Source organism: Corvus hawaiiensis, chromosome 16 (genome assembly GCF_020740725.1).
Source record: "Corvus hawaiiensis isolate bCorHaw1 chromosome 16, bCorHaw1.pri.cur, whole genome shotgun sequence".
Classification (NCBI taxonomy): Eukaryota; Metazoa; Chordata; class Aves; order Passeriformes; family Corvidae; genus Corvus; species Corvus hawaiiensis.
Window position 1 is genome coordinate 7,866,633 of NC_063228.1, and position 19,738 is coordinate 7,886,370.

Genomic DNA, 19,738 nt, shown 5'->3' on the forward strand with positions numbered 1-19,738 from the left:
GGCCCTGCCTGGCAGGAGGGCACGTTTTCCCACATTTCCCTGTTTTCCCATGTTTTCCCTGTATTTTCCTCCCCTCCCCCCCCCCCCCCCCCCCCCAATTTCCGCTTGTTTTTCCATGTTACTGCACATTTCCCCATGATATTCCATCTTTTTACTTTTTCCCACGTTTCCCCCTATTTTCCCACATTTCCCCCTATTTTCCCACGTTTCCCCATGTTTTTCCCACATTCCCCCTTGTTTTTCCCTCGTTTTTCCATATTTTTACCACACTTGCCCACATTTCACTATGTTTTCACGTCTTCCCATGATTTCCCACATTTCTCTGTACTTCACCACATTTGCCTATCAATATTTCTTTCATTTATTCCCTCCTCTTCTCATCATTCCTGGGGCTCCAGTGGGTGTTTTTGGAAAGGGTCCCACCAGGGAGGCTCCGGCAGCAGTGCAGGATGCCAGGTAGGCACCAGGCTGGTGTCTTAATTAACCTATTCATGTAATTAACTCTTTTTATAATTAGATCCCCCAAGTCTCCCAAGAGCTGGAGTGTGGCGGGGAGGGGGATCCACGGCCTGGGATGGAGAAGGTGGAGCAGAGCTGGATTGGGGGTCAGTGACGATTCTGTAGGACCACTGTGGCATCAATGGGGACTTGTATGGTGGCAGCACTGCAGGTGACAAACCTGCAGGTGACACAGGGACACGGCTGTGGGGTGACAAACCTACAGGGATACAGGGACAGTGCTATAGGGTGACAAACTGCAGGGTGACATGGGGACACAGCTGTGGGGTACCAAACCTGCAGGGGACACGGGGACAGGGCTGCAGGTGACAAACCTACAAGGGGACACAGGGACAGGGCTGCAGGTGACAAATATGCAGGGATACAGGGACAGTGCTATAGGGTGACAAACCTGCAGGGTGACACGAGGACAGCGCTGCAGGGTGATACAGCTTCAGGGTGACCAACCTGCAGGGTGACATGGGGACAGGGCTGTGGCATGGCACAGTGACAGGATGACAGGGCTGCAAGGTGACAGTGTGATACAGCTGCAGGCTGATACGGTTGCAGAGCTGCAGGGTGACAGTGACAGGACTGCAGGGTGACAGGGTGACCTGGTCACAGGGCTGCAGGGTGATGCAGTTGCAGGGCGACAGGGTGACAGGACTGCAGGGTGACAGGGCTGCAGGGTGACACGGTGACAAGGCTGCCTGGCTGCCGGGCCAGGGCTTTGTGCCCTCTCGTGGCTGGCGCTCGCCGGCTGCTCAACGCCCGCTTGTCCCGCACCGGGAGCTTTCCAGCGGGAGGGAACAAGCGGAGATCCCTCCCAGCTCCCAGGGTGAAGTTCCCCAGGGAAAGCCGGGCAGGAGCGATGACACCGAGGAAGCGGAGTTGTTATCAGAGCAGTTTGATAAACACACACGCATCCAAACCGTGGCACTTGCCAGCTCGTGTTGGGTTTACGTCAGCGATTGGAAACAGGAGCTGTTCCACGCCAGGCGGGAGCGGCTCCAGCTCCCTGTTTGGGTTGGGAGGGGGAATGTTGCTGTTGGAAAATGCCAATTTGTCAAAATGGAAACGTTTGGCAAGAACAGATCCATTCTGACAAACTTCTGTCCAAACACAGCCAGGGAGACTCTGGGAAGGCGGGAGGGGGGAGCACGGGGCACTCACCCTCCTCACCCTCGGCGTGGGGGGCTGACAGGGCTGGTGCCACGGGGCCTCTTGGCACTGCCAGCTCCCCACAGTGCAGTCAGAGGCTTCCTTTCTCACCTTCAAAATTTGGGAAAAAGGCTTAAAACATGAGTTTGCAGCTGGGGCCAGGCGCCGAGGGCTTGGGATGTGCCCAAGGTCACCTCAGCCCCGTGTCTGGAAGAGCTGGGGGGCCCTGCAGGAGGGTCCCTGGATTCACCCCAGACCCCACCAGACAGGCAGCTCAGGCAATTGAGGACAAGCAGCTCATGTTCAAGTTTATAGCAAAATCAGAGCATTTTGGTTGGAATAAATGGGTTCTGCAATGTTACCCCGGTGCTTGGTATCCTTGGCTGGCAGTGGCTGCCCAGGGGTGGCTGTGCCAGGGCCTCACCACCCTCGATTGTCTCCGCTGAAGCACAACAAGGGTTGTTCTTCCCTCCCTGGGTCCTGACAGGAGTGAGCAGTCCTTGGGAATCCCCATGGCTGGACTGGTGGCTCCAGAGGGGGAGCTGTGGAGGGAGATGCTCCATGGAGGGGCTGGCGCGTGGCCAAATCCTGGTCAGAGCAGTGGCATCAGCTCTTCCCATCATGGGCTGAGCTGCTCCCAAAGCAGGGGCAGGTCCAGCCTGATCCAGGACAGATGACAAATTCCACCAGAGGCCAAATGCAGCAACATCAGCACAGCACAATTTGAGCTCTGTGCTCCCCTTGGCCACCCTGTCCCCCATCCCAAAACCAGCAGGATGGCACCCCTGCTGCCCCACTGGTCCCCCCAGCACCGTGACCCTCCTCCAGCCCCCCTCTGCCCACCACCACAGGCAGGCAGGAACTGCAGCGTGGCTGCTCTGGGATTTCTGGGATTTCCCCGAGTTTGTTATTACAAAGAAAGAAAGAAAAGAGCTCAGGGGATCAGCAGGGATGAAAAATGCTTTGGAAACACGGGGGATCATTTAGCAGGTCACCTCCATGGCGCAGTGTGCCAGGCTGATAAAGGCGAGCAAACTTATTAAAGGCGCGCACAGCTTGATTCGAAACGGCTGCTCCCAAACAGCCAATTACTGCGGCCGTCCCAATCCAATTAGGGAGGCTGTTTCCCTGATTGCAGCCGAGTGTTGGACAAATACAGCACAACTGCTCAGGTTCAAAGAGCAGCCCATAAAAGGCAGCTCGGGGCAAGGCGAGGAAGGGAGGCAAACTTCATCCCAAGGGATGCAGGATGCCCCAGCCTCAGGCACGGTGACACTCGCTGGAAAAGCAGCGCTGTGACTGTCCCTAAAGCAGCACAGCCCCACCAGGCCGTGAGATGGGGTCACTCTCCACTGGGGTCCCCACCATGAGTATCCATGGGGTCATCCAGACAGGGATATCACCAGGAGCTTCGGCCACTCTGCTCTAGTCCCATCTGGGGTCTCGGCAAAGGCCTTTCCCCAGGGACCTGGCAAGATTTGAGGTTTATCCACTGGGTTTTGGGGAAAAAACCCATCATCAGTGTCACATTGCAGGAGGATTTCTCCTGGTCCTGCAGTGGGGAAAGGCAGGATGTAGAGGGAGAAACCCAGGTGGGGCCATCAGAGCTTGCCAGAGAACATCACAGAATCAGGATGTGAGCAAGGAGGAGGAATGGATCACATCTCCTGATTCGGATCATGAGTGCAGCACATGGAGCTGATCCCCTCCACACCCAGTTCCCCCTCACCTGGAGCGAAGGAGACACCAAAAACTCATCACCAAGGATTAAAAACCAAGCCCCATCCCCATCCTCACTCCAAGAGGCTGAGCTGGGCTGGGGGGGCCAGGGCTGAGCCACAGCTCCAGCAGCACCACAGCCATCCCAAGGCTCACCGCAACCGCTCCAACGGGTTCGCTCCAGAATCCTGGCACGCGGCCACCGCTGGGGTGGAGCCCAGCCCCTGTTATTAAAATGTGTGACAGCAGCTCAAGATGGAAAGTGAAGTTGTACATTCTCCATCTGAAACTCCGGGAGGAATTTCAAGCAGGGGAATGCAATTTCCAGCCTGGAGGAGAGCCAGCAGCGCCAGGGCGAGATTTTTCTTAATATGGTTTTGCAAAACTCAAACACAGAAAATTGCCCGTAGCTGCAGCGATTCCGGGGAGCTGCACACAGCCCTGTTCCCAGAGGGGGAGAGGGGTTTGCGCAACAAAAACATCCCCCAACTCCAGCAAGCTGCTGTTCCTGTCCCCAGCAGCACCTTTGGTCACCTCAGTTCCCTGCTCCAGCCCCGTCTCCGCTGGGATTTGGGGGCTGAGCCACGTGGAGCCTGCGTGGACAGAACAAACCCATTCTTCTGGCTCGGGAAGGCAGCAGCATCCTAGGAGGGAGGGTTCTGCCAGGGGGACCTCCATCAGCCCAAAAAGGATGTGGGTGCACCAGCTCCGTGTTGTTCTCCTGATGGCACTTTGGGACAGTGACCTGCAGGACCATGGGACCCCCGGTCACCCTCTGGCTCCAGCAGCTGTGGCTGGCTCCCATCCAGCTGGAGTCACAAAAGGAGCCTCCCCCCATTTCTGCTTTTGATTTAAATAATCCCAATAAGGGGATAAAGCAGCCAAAAACCCACTGGTTTGGGTTTTTTAAAGCTTCAATTTAAAAAATAACATACATTAAATGTGCCATTTTTATCGGGGCAGGCAGAGCCACAGAGCTTGGAGCAAACCCCATCCCTGGGACTGACATTGTCCCGGCCCTGCCCTGAGCCCAATCCCCTCTTCATTTCCCATCTTACACAAACTGGGAGCAGTTATTCCCTCAGTGGTGCCCTCATGGGTGGGGACACAGATTTCACATTATCCTGGGAGTGAAAAAAATTACAGGGATGGGAGGAGGCACAAAAGTGACTTTTTTGTGTTTAATTTGTTGTAACCCAGTGACTGGGTACACAGGTCTGTGGAAGCAGAGGGATTTCTTTATCCTGGCTGGATGTGTGGAGCAGCAAGGATATTTCCAGTAGAGAAAGTCCCCTTTGGAAGGAGCCAGGCGATGCCACACAGTGGGATCAGTGTTGGCAGTGGGTGATGGGTACAGCCAAAGGTGATGGCCTGGAGCCTGTCCAGCTGCAGACCACAGCTGGATTGGGAGTTCTAGAGTGGTTCTAATGCCCTGGTGGATGTTACAGCCCCAAAATCCCACAGATGAGGTGGGATCAGTGCCTGTGGAATTACTGGAGCCACCTCTGTCTTTCCTGGGCAGGGAATGAATAAGGTCTCACCACCATCAGCCTCTCCAACACCTCTCACATCCCGCAGTTATTGCTGCACCTCTGCTCATCCCTCTGCACCAGGAGCCTCAGCTGACCAGCCAGGGGTGTCCTGACAGCTCTGTACCTGCTCTTTACCAGCTCAGTAACTCCTGGAACCATAATGACACATTCATTGCTGATCTCATTTAGAGTTAATTACATGGCAAACAGACATCTCCCTAATGAGCTTGGAAGCATCCCAATAACGGCTGGAGCAGCCTGTCAATATGCATGGGAGTGCAGGAATTCCTCCTGCTGGTGTTCCAACACCTGGTGCTCACATGAAGGGCTAAATCAATAATGTCATTTGGGGTAGGGGAATGAGGCACCAGCTCAGCTCCGAAGGAGGAGGGGAACATCAGGGAACCTCTCCTGGCCACAGCAGGTGAGATCCAAGGCCGGGCTGGACAGGGCTTGGAGCACCCTGGCATAGTGGAAGGTGTCCCTGCCCATGGCAGAGGGTGGCACTGGATGGGCTTTGAGGTCCCTTCCCACCCAAACCATTCCGGGACTTCCTGGTTCTCTAATTGCTTGCTTAAAATACATCTACAGCAGGCTACCAATAGGGTCACTGCATGGTTTAATTCCGCTTTTTTAGCCTAAAACCATGCCCCTGGGGCATTTTTCCCTGCTGCTGGGCTGGAGGCTGTGCCAAAGGCACTGGGACAGCACTGGTGTGGGACTGGGGAGCCTGGAAGGTGCAGCAGCACCCCATGAAGTGAGAATGGCAAAGGAGGGGTGGCAGCCCCAAGGATGCTCTCCCCAGCACTGCGGTGGGAAAGCCAGGAGGGCAGGCGGGACTGGCTCTGTGCCCTAAGACAGGCCCATCTTGTCACCTTGGAGGGCAGGGCTGGGGAATCCTGTCCTAAACTCTCCCCACACCAGCCAAGAATCACACAGAGCTGTTCCCAATCCAGCAGCAAGCAGCGGGGACTCATCCTCCTTCCCCGAGTCTGTGGGAAATGGCTTTTTCCAAGCAAATCATTTACAAGTTTCCTCTTTTTTTTCTCTTTTTTTTTCCAGGGGAAAAAACTCAACCCATTTAGGAGCAGGGGGTGTTTTCCTTGTTTGCCTTTAAAAAATCCTGTTGCCAGGTGCAGATGGCCACATTTACATTTACGAGTCTGTGGAGCTCTGGCATGCCCGCTGCTAATTCCATGCACAGGTGGGGGGTAGCTTTCATTTGGCTCTGGTTCAGCCAAATATCCAGTGGCCAAAGGGAGAGAAAGGTGTGGGATCAAGGATTGGAACATCTGGAGCGGAGCCGAGCAACAATGAAACGCAAAGTGAGGTTTGAAGGAAAATGTCTCAAACGGATGGAGGGGAAAAGGAGGGCTCAAAAGGCTCCCTGGAATCAGCAAGGAGGCTCCCAGTGTCTTTCTTTCAGAAGGGGTTTGGAAACAGGAAAAAATGTGGTGTCAAAGAAGGACACAAAACCCAGCACTGGATCAAACCCTGGCCAGCTGCACCCCCAGCCAAACCTCCTCTGTGGGCAACACAGATTCCAGGGTTTAATGAGTTAAAACCTGAATTTCAGAAGTAGCAACAGCAGGATCAGGCTCCCACTTTAGGCCAGAATCCTGAATTTTCACCCCCACCAGACAGAGATAATCCCACTCCCTGCGCCAGCCTGGAGCTCTCATCCTTGGAAGTGTCCAAGGCCAGGTGGGACAGGGCTTGGAGAAACCTGGGATAGTGCAAGGAGTCCCTGGCCATGGCAGGGGTGGGACTGGATGGGCTTTAAGCTCCCTTCCAACCCAAACCACCCCAGGATCCTGTGACACTCATTTCCCCAAGCAGTGGATGGGGATGAGCTGGGATGAGCTGGCCAAACCAAGGCCCGGGGAGCAGCAGCTCCTGCTGGAGCCACAACCCCACATTCCGGGTGAAGAATACCCACTTTCCAACCAGACCTCAGGTCTCACCCGGGAGCGAGGAGCAGAACGGAAGCGCAGGAGCGAGGGCAGGGTCCGGGTCCAGCTGCAGAGCCCCACCCAGCCGGCAGGGCCGATCCCCCGCTCATCTCTCATCATCTGGGATGCACATGCTGGAGCAATCAGCAGGGAAAGGCTGGAAAGGCTCCAGAGTGGGAGAGGGCGTGCGGCACGCTCAGCTCCCCAGCCCCAGGGCTGCAGCTCCTCGTGCTCCAACAATCCGCAGGTGCCGGGATTGCCCACACACCTCTCGGCACCCGGATCTGCCTCCGGGCATCCCTCACACCACACCCCGGGGAAGGCTCTGGGGGAAAAGCCCCATTTAGGAACCAAAGCCTCCTGGTGACGGAATCCCCTTCCCCGGGTCAGCTGGCATCTGGTTCCCGTAGCACAGGACCCACACGTGCTGTGTGACCCCACGGGCCTGTCCCAGGTCAGCGCTCACCAGCCAGGGATTGTCTGGAGCGGGGCTGGTGACAGGAGCTTTCAGGAACATGAGACGGGAGCAAAGCCGCTGGTAGCCTGAGGCTCCTCAGCTCGGGACAGCCCCAGGGACCCCAGAGCAGCACCACGAGGCCTCCTGGTACCCACCAGCATTCCACACCTCAGATCACCCGAATATTTGGGTGCTGGTGCTCCAGGACTCTCCTGTCACTCCCCACTGGAGTCAGCTGGAGCAGAAGGTCCCATCCCCAGACCCGGCTCATCCACCCAGGACCTGTTCCTCCCCTTGTTGCCAAACACATCCCAACAGCACCAGCCCCTGCCCCATGGAGAAGGGAAGAGCCAACAGCCCTCTCTGGAGGGAGCACAGGAACACGGAGATGGTGTCCCCCACCTGGCTCTCACCCACCACCAGACCCAGCTTCTGAGCACAGATAAAAACAGGAGACACATGAATCCAAAATGCTGGGAACAGGTTTTAGGATCACAGCTTTGGGGTGGAACCCAGGTAGACCCCGCTCCATGCCATAATTCCCTCCTGCACCATGACTCAAGTCCCCAGGGCAGTGCCGAGGGGACTGGAGCAGCCTGGCACAGGGGACCAGGGTGTTCTCCAGGCACTTCCTCGGGATCACATGCAGCCACAGACGAGATTTGCATCCCAGTGCTGGAGAGCTTTGGAGACAACAACCCAAGGGCAGTCAGGGGCTTAAATGCAGGGCCCAGTGCCTGTGATCCCTGGAACTGGGACAAGTCTTTAGGATCTGCCCTGATGTGCCTCCCAGGGCACCCCTGTCTCTCGCATCACCCCCATCTTCGACTCTCATGGCTGTCGGAGCTCCTCGGAGCATCCTCTGCCTCCCCAGAGCATCCAGGGCTGCCTGATGGGGTGTCAGGGGGCTCTTCAGTGCTAGGAGCTCCAAGCACAGAGCCAGGACATGGGGCCAGCCCCCCCAGCCCCTCTCCCACCGCCCCCCAGCAGGCCCAGCCCTCAGGCCCCACCATCCCGGGGCTCACGTGAACGCCCCGTGGTCATTTCTAACCTCAGATCTTTGGCGTTATTAACAACACACGTGTGGGCCTGGCTTCCCCTGGGGGACACCGTCTGGGGGAGAACATCTGGGGGATATTCATCACGGCCACCGCGGGCTGCAGCCCCCGCCCCCCGGCCGGGGACGGGTCACATGTGAGCGCTGAGCGCTTGATGTGGAGTCATTACCATCACAGACTTCCAGCCCAATTACTTGACAGATGAAATCAAGATCCGCTGGCCTTATTGTTTGCATCTGGAGCGCCGCATCCGCAAACACTCGGCCTCGTCCCCCGCCCCGGCCGCGGCAGTGCCAGCGGTGGCTTCATCTGGATGTCGTTTCCCTCAGCCTGGCGCATGGGAACATATCAAACACACCCTGCTGACGGGACCTGTCCCCCAGTCGTTACCCACAGCACCTTCAGAGAGGAGGGGATGCCCATTTCCCGTCCCTGCCTGCTGCCTTTCCTCCCGTCAGCAGCCCCACAGGAGTTTTGCTCTCCCGGCCATCCCAAGCCCAGCTGGGTCTCACCCCAAACCTGTTTCCAGCTCCGGTTTTGCAACCAAACTGCCTCGATTTCCCCCGGCTGATTTCACACAAAGGAACAATTATGCTTCGTTTCTACCCATTAACACATCGCGTTTGCTTTAGGAGGGGAATAAAAGGAATTGCATCAGAAATATCTGAGGTGCTGAAGTCAGCAGGCAGGTGTTCGGTGACTCTGCCAGCGCCAGCCCGAGCAGAAAACTCCTAATCCCGGTGATTACGGCACATAAACACGGGGGTGGGGATGGGGTTCACACCCCGGGCAGCCCCTGGGGTCGGCCCGGCCTTGGAACCTCGCCTGGAACTGTTTGCTCCGCTTAAGGAGCGGCTCCACTGTGGGATGGGAACCAGGGAGCTCCAGAGGAGCCCCGAGTCCCCGAGGGCCATCAGGGTCAGCCATGGGCAGAGCGGGGATGGCCCTGGGTGCTGCAGGAGCTTCATCCCCTGGGCCCAGTTCTGGTGTCCTCACAGCAGCTGCCTGGCATGAAAGATGCCCATCCATCCATCCATCCACCCATCCATCCATCCATCCATCCATCCATCCATCCATCCATCCCTCCCTGCCCTCAGCACAGCCACAGCAGTGCCCTGGAGGCAGGCACTGAGCAGCAGAAGGAATTTGGGTTTCTTTTTTTCCCCTCTAACCCATCTGTCCTTAATTTCTTTGGGGGTTTCACTCCAAATTCTTCAGATTCTGCAGCAAATGCTTTGCAGTCCTCGGCCCCTCCGCGGCTGCCCGGCTCAGGGCTGCCTGCAACCGGAGCAGAGGGAAGGGAAAATCCCAGCCCTGAAATTCACCAACAATAACCCGTGTCCAGGGGTTGTTTGTTGATCCATGGGATTTTTTTCTGTTTGGTTTTGCTTGGTTGGTTATTGGTTGGTCCATCCCCCTCCCTCTTCTGAGGGCTGTGCCAGCCCGTCCCTCCGTGCCGCAGCAGGGGACAATAGATTTGGTGGCAGGGGACACCAGACCCTGTTCCAGCCCACATCTACCCATGGCTACATCCTGTGCCCCGCGTTCGCCAACTGCTGGATCGAGTCCTGCCAGGAGGCGCAGCCACGGCCGCACTGCTGCTCTGCCTTCCCTCCTGAGGACCGCAGTGCCAGGAGGCAGATGTTGCCTTGCCAGGGCTCTGCTGGGAGGTGTTTCCATTTCCTCATATCATTTGTAGCAACAAATCCCTTGTTTTGCCCTAATTTCTCAATTACAAGGTGGTGGCTCAGGGCTACGGGCGCTTGCGAATGTCTGGGGCTGGGGAGCGCAGCCGGCCCGCGGTGCGATGTACCCTGCAGTCGCTGCTAATTAGCCGCTAATTTTACAGACTCCTTTATGGTTTGCAGTCATTTCAGCTTCCTCGTGGGCTGGAGCGCCGCGGGCAGAGCTCTCCCGGGAAGCAGCAGCGCGGCTCAGCCGCAGGTCCCCGGGGAGAGCCGGGCGGGTGGAGCAGGACCCCGGCGCCAGCCGAATTATTTCCCCAGGATGCTGGGAACAGCCTGGGAAGCATCGGGAGGTACTCACAGCCTGGCCGAGGCTGAGCTCAGGTGGTCACAGCTCCCTTTGGATGCTCCCACTTCCCTGGGATGCCAGGATCCAAAATATCCCCCTCACCCCTCTGTCTCACAAAGCACAAACTCAGATCCTGCACAATCCCGGGTGAAAACAATCCTGCCCCAGCAGTGACCCACACAAACCACATTGGCTCGATTTGAGCCAAACTTTGAGGATTTAAATTATGCCTTAGATTAACAGGAGAGCACAATTCCTCCTCGGAGCCTTGGTCCAAGCCCCAGGTTTGATAAGCATCAGGACACGGCCTCAAATGGAGAAATTAAACAAATACCTCACATATTTGGGAGATTCACACATGTGAGCAGCTGCAGTTGAAGACAGGATCCATCTTGCCCTGATCCCTCTCACCCCTCGGTGGGTATTGGCAAATCCCAGCCTCTCCTTGCTCCCATTTAATCCCTGCTGAAGCAGAGGTGCCGGCCTGGCACCACCCCTCGCTCGGCTTGGAGGGGTCTCCCCGGCTACTTCAGCCCCTGACCCCTCACCGACCTCACACTGCACACCTGCACCTACAAACTCTGCCCCTTTCCAGCCAGAATTCCCGGGAAACCAGCACAGCACCCCAGTTCTGTCCCACTACCCAGGGTTAGCTCATCCCGACAGACAGCAGGGAGCTGCATGGATCAGCGTCCCACACCTGGACAGATGGATGGACGGACAGACACGGGATGTGCTGGGAGAGGCAGCACCTCCTGCCTGTGTTGCATCCCTGCCAGAGCCTTGGTGCATCACCCATTCGAGCCAGCATCTTAAATTAATCCGAGATTAACTAATTTGGAGCCTCACTTTGAATTGGATGCCTGCGAGATTGGGTTTAAAGCAGGGAAGTTGATTTCCAGCAGAGCTGTGGCGCTGCTGGCAGGAACAGCCCCGGCCATAAAATCCCAAGACGTCAGAGGGGAACAAAGATAGACTGTGATGCAGAAAAGATGCTCAAATTTAAAATAATCTGAGAGGAATGAGCACAGCCCTGCAGACACATGGCCCCAGCATCACTCCCGAGCGCAGCTTTTCCTCTTTAAATAGACTCTACCGCTTATTCCCTCCCGGTGGCTTTCAAGTCTTTATTTTCCACCCAATAATGACGCAGTTTAAAATCCTTTTACCCTCCCAGGTGCTCTGGGAAGCTCCCACCTGATCCCAAACATCATTTGGCGGTGGCCTCTGAGCACCCAGAGCCAGAGCCTTCGGTGCTGGAGCAATTGTGGGCTCTGCAGCAATTCTTGGCAGTCTTCCCAGAGCTCCCCTACTCCTAGAATTAAAGGATCGAGCCACAACAACCCCTGCATCTGAATTAAAACGAGCTCTATTTACTGGTCATGCTAATTGAATTAGATGAACTCCAGGCTGGAGGATAAGCAGAGCCGGCCCTCATGGTTCCTGGGTTTATTCTATTTAATGTTGTGACAAACGCTCACCAGGTGGGGCTTCAAAGCAGAGGAATTTGGTCCTGGGCTGTTTCCATCCTGCCCTGACAAGGCTGGGTGGGAATTTGGTGGGGGTTTTAGGAATTGTGATGTGGAAGTGGTGGTGGATCCAGTGTAAACGCTGTGTTTCCTCCTCTGGAGCTGGGAAGTAGAACCCCACGGCAGTGCCAGGTTGTGGTGGCAGTGCCCAGGGTGATGCCAGTGGGTGGTACCAGGCATGGGAGCAGCTTCTCACCCCAGTCCATACCCCACAGCTCCATAGGGCAGGACCCAGCCTCACCCTCTGGCTGCTGCAGGATCCATTCCCCCAGTGCCATCCCCGCTGTTCCCATCCTGGTGGGGGCACAGCCAGGGAGGGAGGGCACAGCACTCACCCAAAATCTGGGGCAGCCAAGGGCTCCATGAAGGGACAGGACAGAGGTGTGGGTGGGGAAGGAGAGCACACCACCCTCCCTAACATCATCGAGACAAACTTAATTCAAAAAATTTGGGCAGGAGGCTTCAATAAGCCCAGAGGACCCTGCCAAGAGTCACACTCCCTATATCCAAGTGCACAAAAGCTGGACATGTAAGACATGAAGAAAGCACTGTCAGGGCAGGCCAGTGCCAGCCAGCAAATCTGTAACAGTGGGAACATGAAATATTAATCACTGGTGCATAAAACAATAGGAAAAACCTGCCTTTTGGGGCAGCCATCCATCCTCACTCAGCAGGGAACATCAAGAGACACTAATGCCATACAGGTTCTGCTTAAATATTTGCCTGCCTTAAAGCTCACGCAAGAAGCATTTGCTTTGAAGTTGAAAATAGACTGTAAATGTCTTTTGTGTGAGATGAAACATGATAAGACATGAAACCAGGAGGCTAAAGTGTAGTTAATCACGGCAGCTTTACAAGCAACAAATCATTACTGCAGACAGTCAAGTGGATTGTTTGATAGAGCAGCCACGTGGGGAGAGAGCCCTGGCCAGGCATCGGCCTCCACCATGGGGGTTTGGGGTCGTGGCACGGCAGGGTGGCCACGGGAGCAGCCACAGGGATGGATGGATGCTCACAGGGCTGGAATGATGCTGGGGAAGGGCTGGAACGGTGCTGGGAGGGCTGTGATGCTGCTGGGAGTGCTGGACTAATGCTCACAGGGCTGGGGTGATGCTGGCATGAGGCTGTACCAGTGCTGGGAAGGCTGGACGGTGTTGGTGCAGGGCTGGACTGATGCTGGCAGGGCTGGGATGATGCTGGCAGAGCTGGATTGATGCTGGCAGGGCTGAACTGGTGCTGGCAGAGCTGGATTGATGCTGGCAGGGTGAACTGGTGCTGGTAGAGCTGGACTGATGCTGACAGGGCCAGACCAATGCTGGCAGAGCTGGACTGATGCTGGCACAAGCCCGACTGGGTGCTCCCAGGGCCAGACTGATGCTGGCACGAGGCTGGAGTGATGCTGGCACAGCCTGAAACATCCTTCCCTGGTGAACCCTTCCCCAGGGCCACGGGGGTGATGTGGTTTGGGTTCACCCAGCTCCACACTGGAGCATGGGGAGGGCAGCAGAGCTGTGACATTCCCATGCTGGCTCCATCGGCACCCACGGCGTGGGGGGGATCAGTCCCACCCCAGGCAGATGCTGGGACACCCAGAAGGAAGCCACCCTCAAAAATTTGGGATGCAGTTGGTGTGGGCATGGAGCCCATGGTGGGCATGACTCTTCAGGCATGGACTCATGGAATTGTTAGAGTTGGAAAAGACCTTAAAGCTCATCTTGGTCACCACTAACCCACGTCCTTAAGAGCTACATCCACATGTCCTCAAACACTTCCAGGGCTGGTGGCTGCGCCAGCCAGTTCCAGGGCTTTACAACCTCTTCCACGAGAAAATTTTCCTAATATTCCATCTGAGCCTCGCATGTGCTGCCCTGGTGCAGCCGGTGCAGGAACACGCCTGGGACAGGTATTTCCCACATCAAAAATGAAGCTCATGATTAGAGGCGATGCTCACTTGGGAGCAGGAGATAAGACCCCAAAGCGAGTGTCTAAGTATGACTGATTAACAACTAAAGCCTCACTAATTGCCTTAAAAAGTCGGATCTCGACAATCAGGGAAGGGGAAAAAAAAAAAAAAAGGATTAAAATTTTCCTTGGGCTAAACATTTTTCCTGCGTGCTCAGACTCGCTCTGGATGTCTCCAGTCATTATCTCCTCATTAACACACACCACAAACCGAAAACAAATTTCCCCACCTTGTGGCTCTGGGAGGTTCGGTGAGATTAACCAAACTTCGGGAATGGGATCAGCCAGTGCCCAGCTAGAGGTGGGATTTGGGACAGGGGCATGAAGTTATTATTGGTGAATGAAGTGGAATAAGCCTTGGATTTTCTCCAGCTGCAGCTGGAGGTGCTGGGGAACAGGTGAGATCTGGGATGGAGCAGGTGAGGTGATGGGAGGCTCCTCTCTGTCCAACCCTGTGTCACCAGGAAATCATGACGGGGTAGGATTTTTAAAAATTTCTATCCCTTTATTTCCTGTAATTAACACAAACCTGCATTTTCACAGCCCCAAAAAGAACCCAAATAATCCCTTTGAAGCAAACTGATGCTCCAGAGACCACCAAAGGGATGGGACCTGGCACAGCTTGGGATGAAGGCAACGTTTGTGGGGAATGATGGTGCCAGAGCACCCCAAATCAAGCTGTGCTCCCTGTCCCGAGGGACGTGTAACCATCCAAAACTGCTGCTTTGGAGTCTTGGGCTTTCAGAGTGGGAAAAAGTGTGGATCAAAGGGAAATATTAAATAAAATGACACAAATATTAAAGGAGCCATCGCTGTGATGCTGGGCAGCCACTGGAAACATGTCTGAGAATTCCAGGGTGCAGGAGGAGCAGGAGCAGCCAGGCACCGGCTCCAAGGAATAGCGGTAATTAGAGCTTCCGAGTGCCTCCAGGTCATTTTCCTTTTCCTTGGATAACATAATTTCTATAGGGCTTGTTGTCTTATTAGAGAATTAATCTAAATCTCGGCGGGCTCTGGATGCTTTGCCGGCGGCTGGAGCCATCCCGAGGAGGGTCAGGGGCAGGTCCTGTGCGTGGCATGTGGGGGGAAAAAAATGACAAAACTCTAAAGAGAGGTCAGCTGGAGGCTACGGGGGAGGAAATGAATGATTTCTTAAACAATCAGGGAAGTTTGTGTCGGCCTGGAAACGTAATTGAATTTGTGCCGTTAAAGCCGGGCTGGGGCGGCTGCTCCCGACTAAGCAAAGTCCTCTCGTTAAGGCAGAATTGTCATTAGTGGGATAATTAAATGAGGAGGAATGGCACAGGGAACGCCCGGGCCACGGAGTGAGGGAGGGAAGAGCAGATTTCCGAGTGCCCCGAGCAGCCAGAGGGATCCGGGGAGGGGGAGGGACCCTGTGGTGCCCAGGGCTGAGGGTGCTCGGGGAGCTGGGATGGGATCCATCCTGCGGGATTGCATCCTGAATCCTCAGCATCAGGCGTTGCCTGGAGCTCTCCACCTTCAGGTCTTTAATATTGCTACTAAAATCCCATCTCCAGCCAGATTTCCATGAAAATGTCCCACCCTTATTTAAACCATCCCGGGGTTTTTGGCTCCGGGGATATTTCCTTGTTGCTGCAGGGGTGGATGTACGGGATCCCACAGGAGCATCCTCCTCCTTCCCAGCTCTTCCTGGAAGGGTTAGGAAAGGCACTTGCACCCTCCCGTGCCTGCATCCACGAACTGCAAGGCAGCGTGGAATTCCGGCCGGATCCCCGAGGCACACACAGGCTGCTGGGCAGGGCAGGAGTGGGAGGGATCCCGGCTGGATCTCCCCTGGCACCCGCTGCCCGCGGTGGGAGGAAGCTCTGCCATCCCCTCACCGCTGACACTCCCAAGGTTTCCTCCCACTGCAACATCTCAGGGGAAACCACTCCAAAAATCCCATCCTTCCACGCTTCCAGCACTCCAGGGCTCACATGGATGTCACGTGACCTGGGAGAATCCTGGAATGGTTTGGGTTGGAAGGGTCCTTAAAGCCCACCCAGTGCCACCCCCTGCCAGGGCAGGGACACCTTCCACTGTCCCAGGGTGCTACAAGCGCTGTCCAGGCTGGCCTTGGACACTTCCAGGGATCCAGGGACAGCCACAGCTTCTCTGGGCACCCTGTGCCAGGGCCTCTCCACCATCCCAGGGAAGAACTTCCCCTTAATATCCTAAAATCCAAGGATTAGTCAGTGAAAAGGCAGCTTGGACCTTCAGACTGGAACCTGGTGAATAATTAAGAGCTGGAGGTTGACCCGAGGTGAGGGCAATGGGGGAGAGCTGGCACTGGCTCCTGTGTTCCAGAGAGAACTTTACCCCATTGGAGCAGGGCACTGGAGTCTGGCAAAGCTCAGCTCAAGCCTCCAGGCTCCAGGGATCTGGTATCCAGCTCCAAGGGGGTGAAGAGCCCCTTGTGAGGCCGAGGGTTGTGGCTTCCAGTCCTGCAGACAGCTTCATGTGGGGAAGTTCAGGTGAGAAACTCAGCTCCCTGTGCCCAGAAAATCCTGACAGCCCAGGAAGTACCAAGAACACACTTGGAACAAGCTAAAATCAGCTTCACTTGGGAAAAAGTGCGAAGTGGAGTGAAAAGGAAATGTTCCCAGTGGAGCTTTGGCCCTGAGAATGCCCAGTGGCCTCCAATGCATCAGCATCCCCCTTTCCCATGGCAAAACCTGAGGTAATGGGAAAGATTCCAGGTAAAACTACACACATCCCACCCCTCCCAGGCTCCCCATCCCTGCAGCCACGGAGCAGAGAAGGAACCCCCGGCACTGGGATGCCATTCCCAGCGTGTTTAACACTCCAACACAGTGAATCAGTGCTTTATTTTCAGTATGGAAAGAGGTACAAGACCAGCAGTTGAGCTCCAGGAGGTGGTGTGGCAAACTTCCCCTGTGCCCTTGGATCCATGGGACTGAGGCAAAACACATGGAGAGAAAAGCCCCCAGTGTGTCCCCGAGTGCAGCTGCACCGGAACAGCACCGGCAGCGCGGCCCCTCTAAACCCCATGGGTCAGCAACAGCCTTCCCCATCTTTAAAGATCTTGTGTACCAATTCCAGAGGAGGATTTGGCTTCTGGGACAGGGAGGGAAGGCCACGAATCAGGAGCTGAATTAAGGAGAATCAGTGTGACAGCCCTTGGGAGCATTGAGGCAGCGCAGACGCGATTCCCGGAGCCTGAGCGGTGCCAAGCGCAGCCCGTGGGCCCAATTCTGGCCTCCCTCCCACCAGGGCACAGCCAGGAGGAGCCTGAGTGCCACTGAAATTTATTACACAGTGCTAAATCAGGTGTAAGGCCAGGGCAGAGTCGAGGACGCGGATGTGGAACCGTCTGTGCTGTGTGCGAGGTGGGCAGAGGGGGAAAACACCTGGATGCTGCCCAGTGGGACCATAAAACATCCTTGCCCCAGCACCCTGGAAGGGTTTATATAGGGCAGTTCATACCATGATCCCAGCCCAGAATAACTCCAGGGATTAACCCACACTCTGACCTCGGCTAATCCCGCGCTACTCCCTGGAAGTGCCAGCGGAGCGACCCTGGATTGCATCAGTGCCTGGCTGGGATCTGGAGGCTGTCCTGGCTCGGCTGAAGTCAGCAGCAAACCCTCCCCAGAGCTCAGCAGAGGCAGGAGCACAGGCACAGGAGCTCCTTGGATGGAGCCCCAAGGAGGAACTGGACCAGGGAAACCAGGAGAGACCCGTGACAGCGAAACCAGAGGGGAACCAGATTAGGGAAACCAGGGGATAAAACCTTGACAAGGAAATCAGGGGAAAACCGTGATGGGGAAATCAGGGGAAAACCGTGATGGGGAAATCAGGAGAGAACTATGACAGAGAAATCGGGAGGAACTGAAACAGGGAAAATGGGGAACCGTGACAGGGAAGTCAGGGGATAAAACCTTGGCAGGGAAATCAAGCGGAAACCGTGACATCAGGGGCAAACCAGAACAGGGAAACCAGGAGCTTCCTTGGAGTTCCTGCTGCTGTGGGTGCCCTTGGCAGGACAGTGCACCCCAAGGAGTGAAGGCAGGATCAGCGCAGGGCAGTGCCAGGTGCAGCAGCTCGCTTATTTCTCCTTCAGGTCATTTTCAGCTTTACCTAAAAAAGGAACAATTGGGGCTCATGTTCCTTCCTCCAGAACCTTTTTATTTGGGAGTTTTGCTACACAACATCACCTGACAAGCAGGACAGCAGCTCATGGCTGTGGTGCCACCTGGAATGTGGCCTCCTGTGGCCTTTCCTCGACAGCCTTTTCTTGGGCAACTTCCCCAAGGAGTGACCAGCAAACCCCCCCAGCCCCTCAGTGCCACCACAGGGGCTCTCTGCCCTCTCTTTGCACCCCCAGAGAACCCCCCCAAAGCTCAGCCACCCCTCAAACCCACGGAGACCCGTGGTCACACCCAGGAGCTCCAGTGGGAGGTCGGGGAGCCTTGAGCTGAGCAGGCTGAGCCTGATTTAGTCCATGAGCAGCTCTCTGGTGTTATCAGCACTGCCAGAGCCACGCTGCCGAAAGCACTGCAGCGCACACAGCATGCCCCCAAAATAACTCCCTGGGCTGGGACAGCTGCCAAGCCACAGCTGGTACCTTTCGGGACGAACTTCAGCGAGCTGCTGAATATTCAGAAGCGGGACTGGCCCTTCTTGGGCCCATCCTTGAGGAATTCGTGGCCCAGCCCGTTGCCACACTTGCCACACGTCACCTGAAAGAGCAAGGGGAGGGGTTGGCAGCAATCCGGCTTTCTCACGGGCTCATGGAAAACAAGCCCGGGGGTGTTTTTTTGTTACATCCCAAGGGTTCGGGGATCGGCACCTTTAAAGCCCCCGGGCGCTCCTCGCGCTTGGCCACGCTGTCCCCGTGCAGGGTCTCGGTGAACGCTGGCCACGGGGACGAGTGCTCGTACTTGGCCCGGCTGGAGAACAGCTCATGGCCACACTTGGCACACACGTAGATGCCTGGGGAGGGCGGCACGAGAGCGGTCAGTGCAGGGGACAGCGGGCGGGTCACGTCAGCGCGGTGACACGGGACACTCACGTGGGACTTTGCCGGGCTGTGGCTGCCGGACCCCCACGGAACCCCCAGGGCCAGGCACGGGGGTGGAGGGGCAGGACCCCCATTCCCCATAGGGGTTGCCACAGGGCAAGATCCCCCCCAAGGGGCTCCTATAGGGACCGAACCCCCGAGCCCCTATCAGGACCCCCCCCGCCACAATCGGGAAGGATTCCCCCACCCCATTGGGAGGAGCCCAACAAGGACGGCAGAGCGGGGACCCCCAGCCGGATCCACGGGTGGAGGATGCTCCCCCTAATCCCCCCTCAAACGCTCACCCGGAGGGTTCCGCTTTGCCGGGTGACACCCCCTTCCCGCCCCGCTGGGGATCCCCCCCGGCCGCACCCCCGTGGGGAGCCCCTCACCCGGCTGGAAGTGGTCTTTGAACACCTCTCCCCCCACGAAAGAGCAGAAGGACATGGCTGCGCCCGCGGCCCCGGCCCGTTCCGCTGGCCCGGCCGCGCCCCCCGCCACGCCCAGACACCGGGCCAGCCCCGTGTCCCGCCCCTCGCCGGCCCCCCCCGTGTCCCGCCCTTGGCCTCTCCTCCGGCCCCGCCCCTGCAGCCCCGCCCCGCCGCCCGCAGAGGGCGCTGCGGACCCGGCGGTACCAGGGGGGTCCCGGTACCGGGGGGGGCCCCGCTCCGACCCCTCCATCCCCGCGGGGACCCCGGCCCGGGCCCGCAGCCCCCGCGCGGCCTCCCCGGGGCGGTGGCGGAGCGAGGGGCAGCCCCGGCGAGGGGGATGCGGGGGGGCGCGGGGCGGCGC

The 19,738-nt window shown here is 56.8% G+C and overlaps 1 protein-coding gene across 1 annotated transcript; it reads right to left on the bottom strand.

Moving 5' to 3' along the window:
* Positions 1–16,732: 16,732 nt before the first annotated feature.
* MSRB1 (methionine sulfoxide reductase B1) lies at positions 16,733–19,445 on the bottom strand. The gene is made up of 4 exons (XM_048321302.1): positions 19,339–19,445; positions 18,737–18,879; positions 18,512–18,626; positions 16,733–18,024 (listed from the first exon to the last, which is right to left on the bottom strand). The coding sequence occupies exons 1-4, from the start codon at positions 19,391–19,393 to the stop codon at positions 17,993–17,995; spliced, it is 345 nt and encodes a 114-aa protein (XP_048177259.1). The 5' UTR covers positions 19,394–19,445; the 3' UTR covers positions 16,733–17,992.
* Positions 19,446–19,738: the final 293 nt, after the last annotated feature.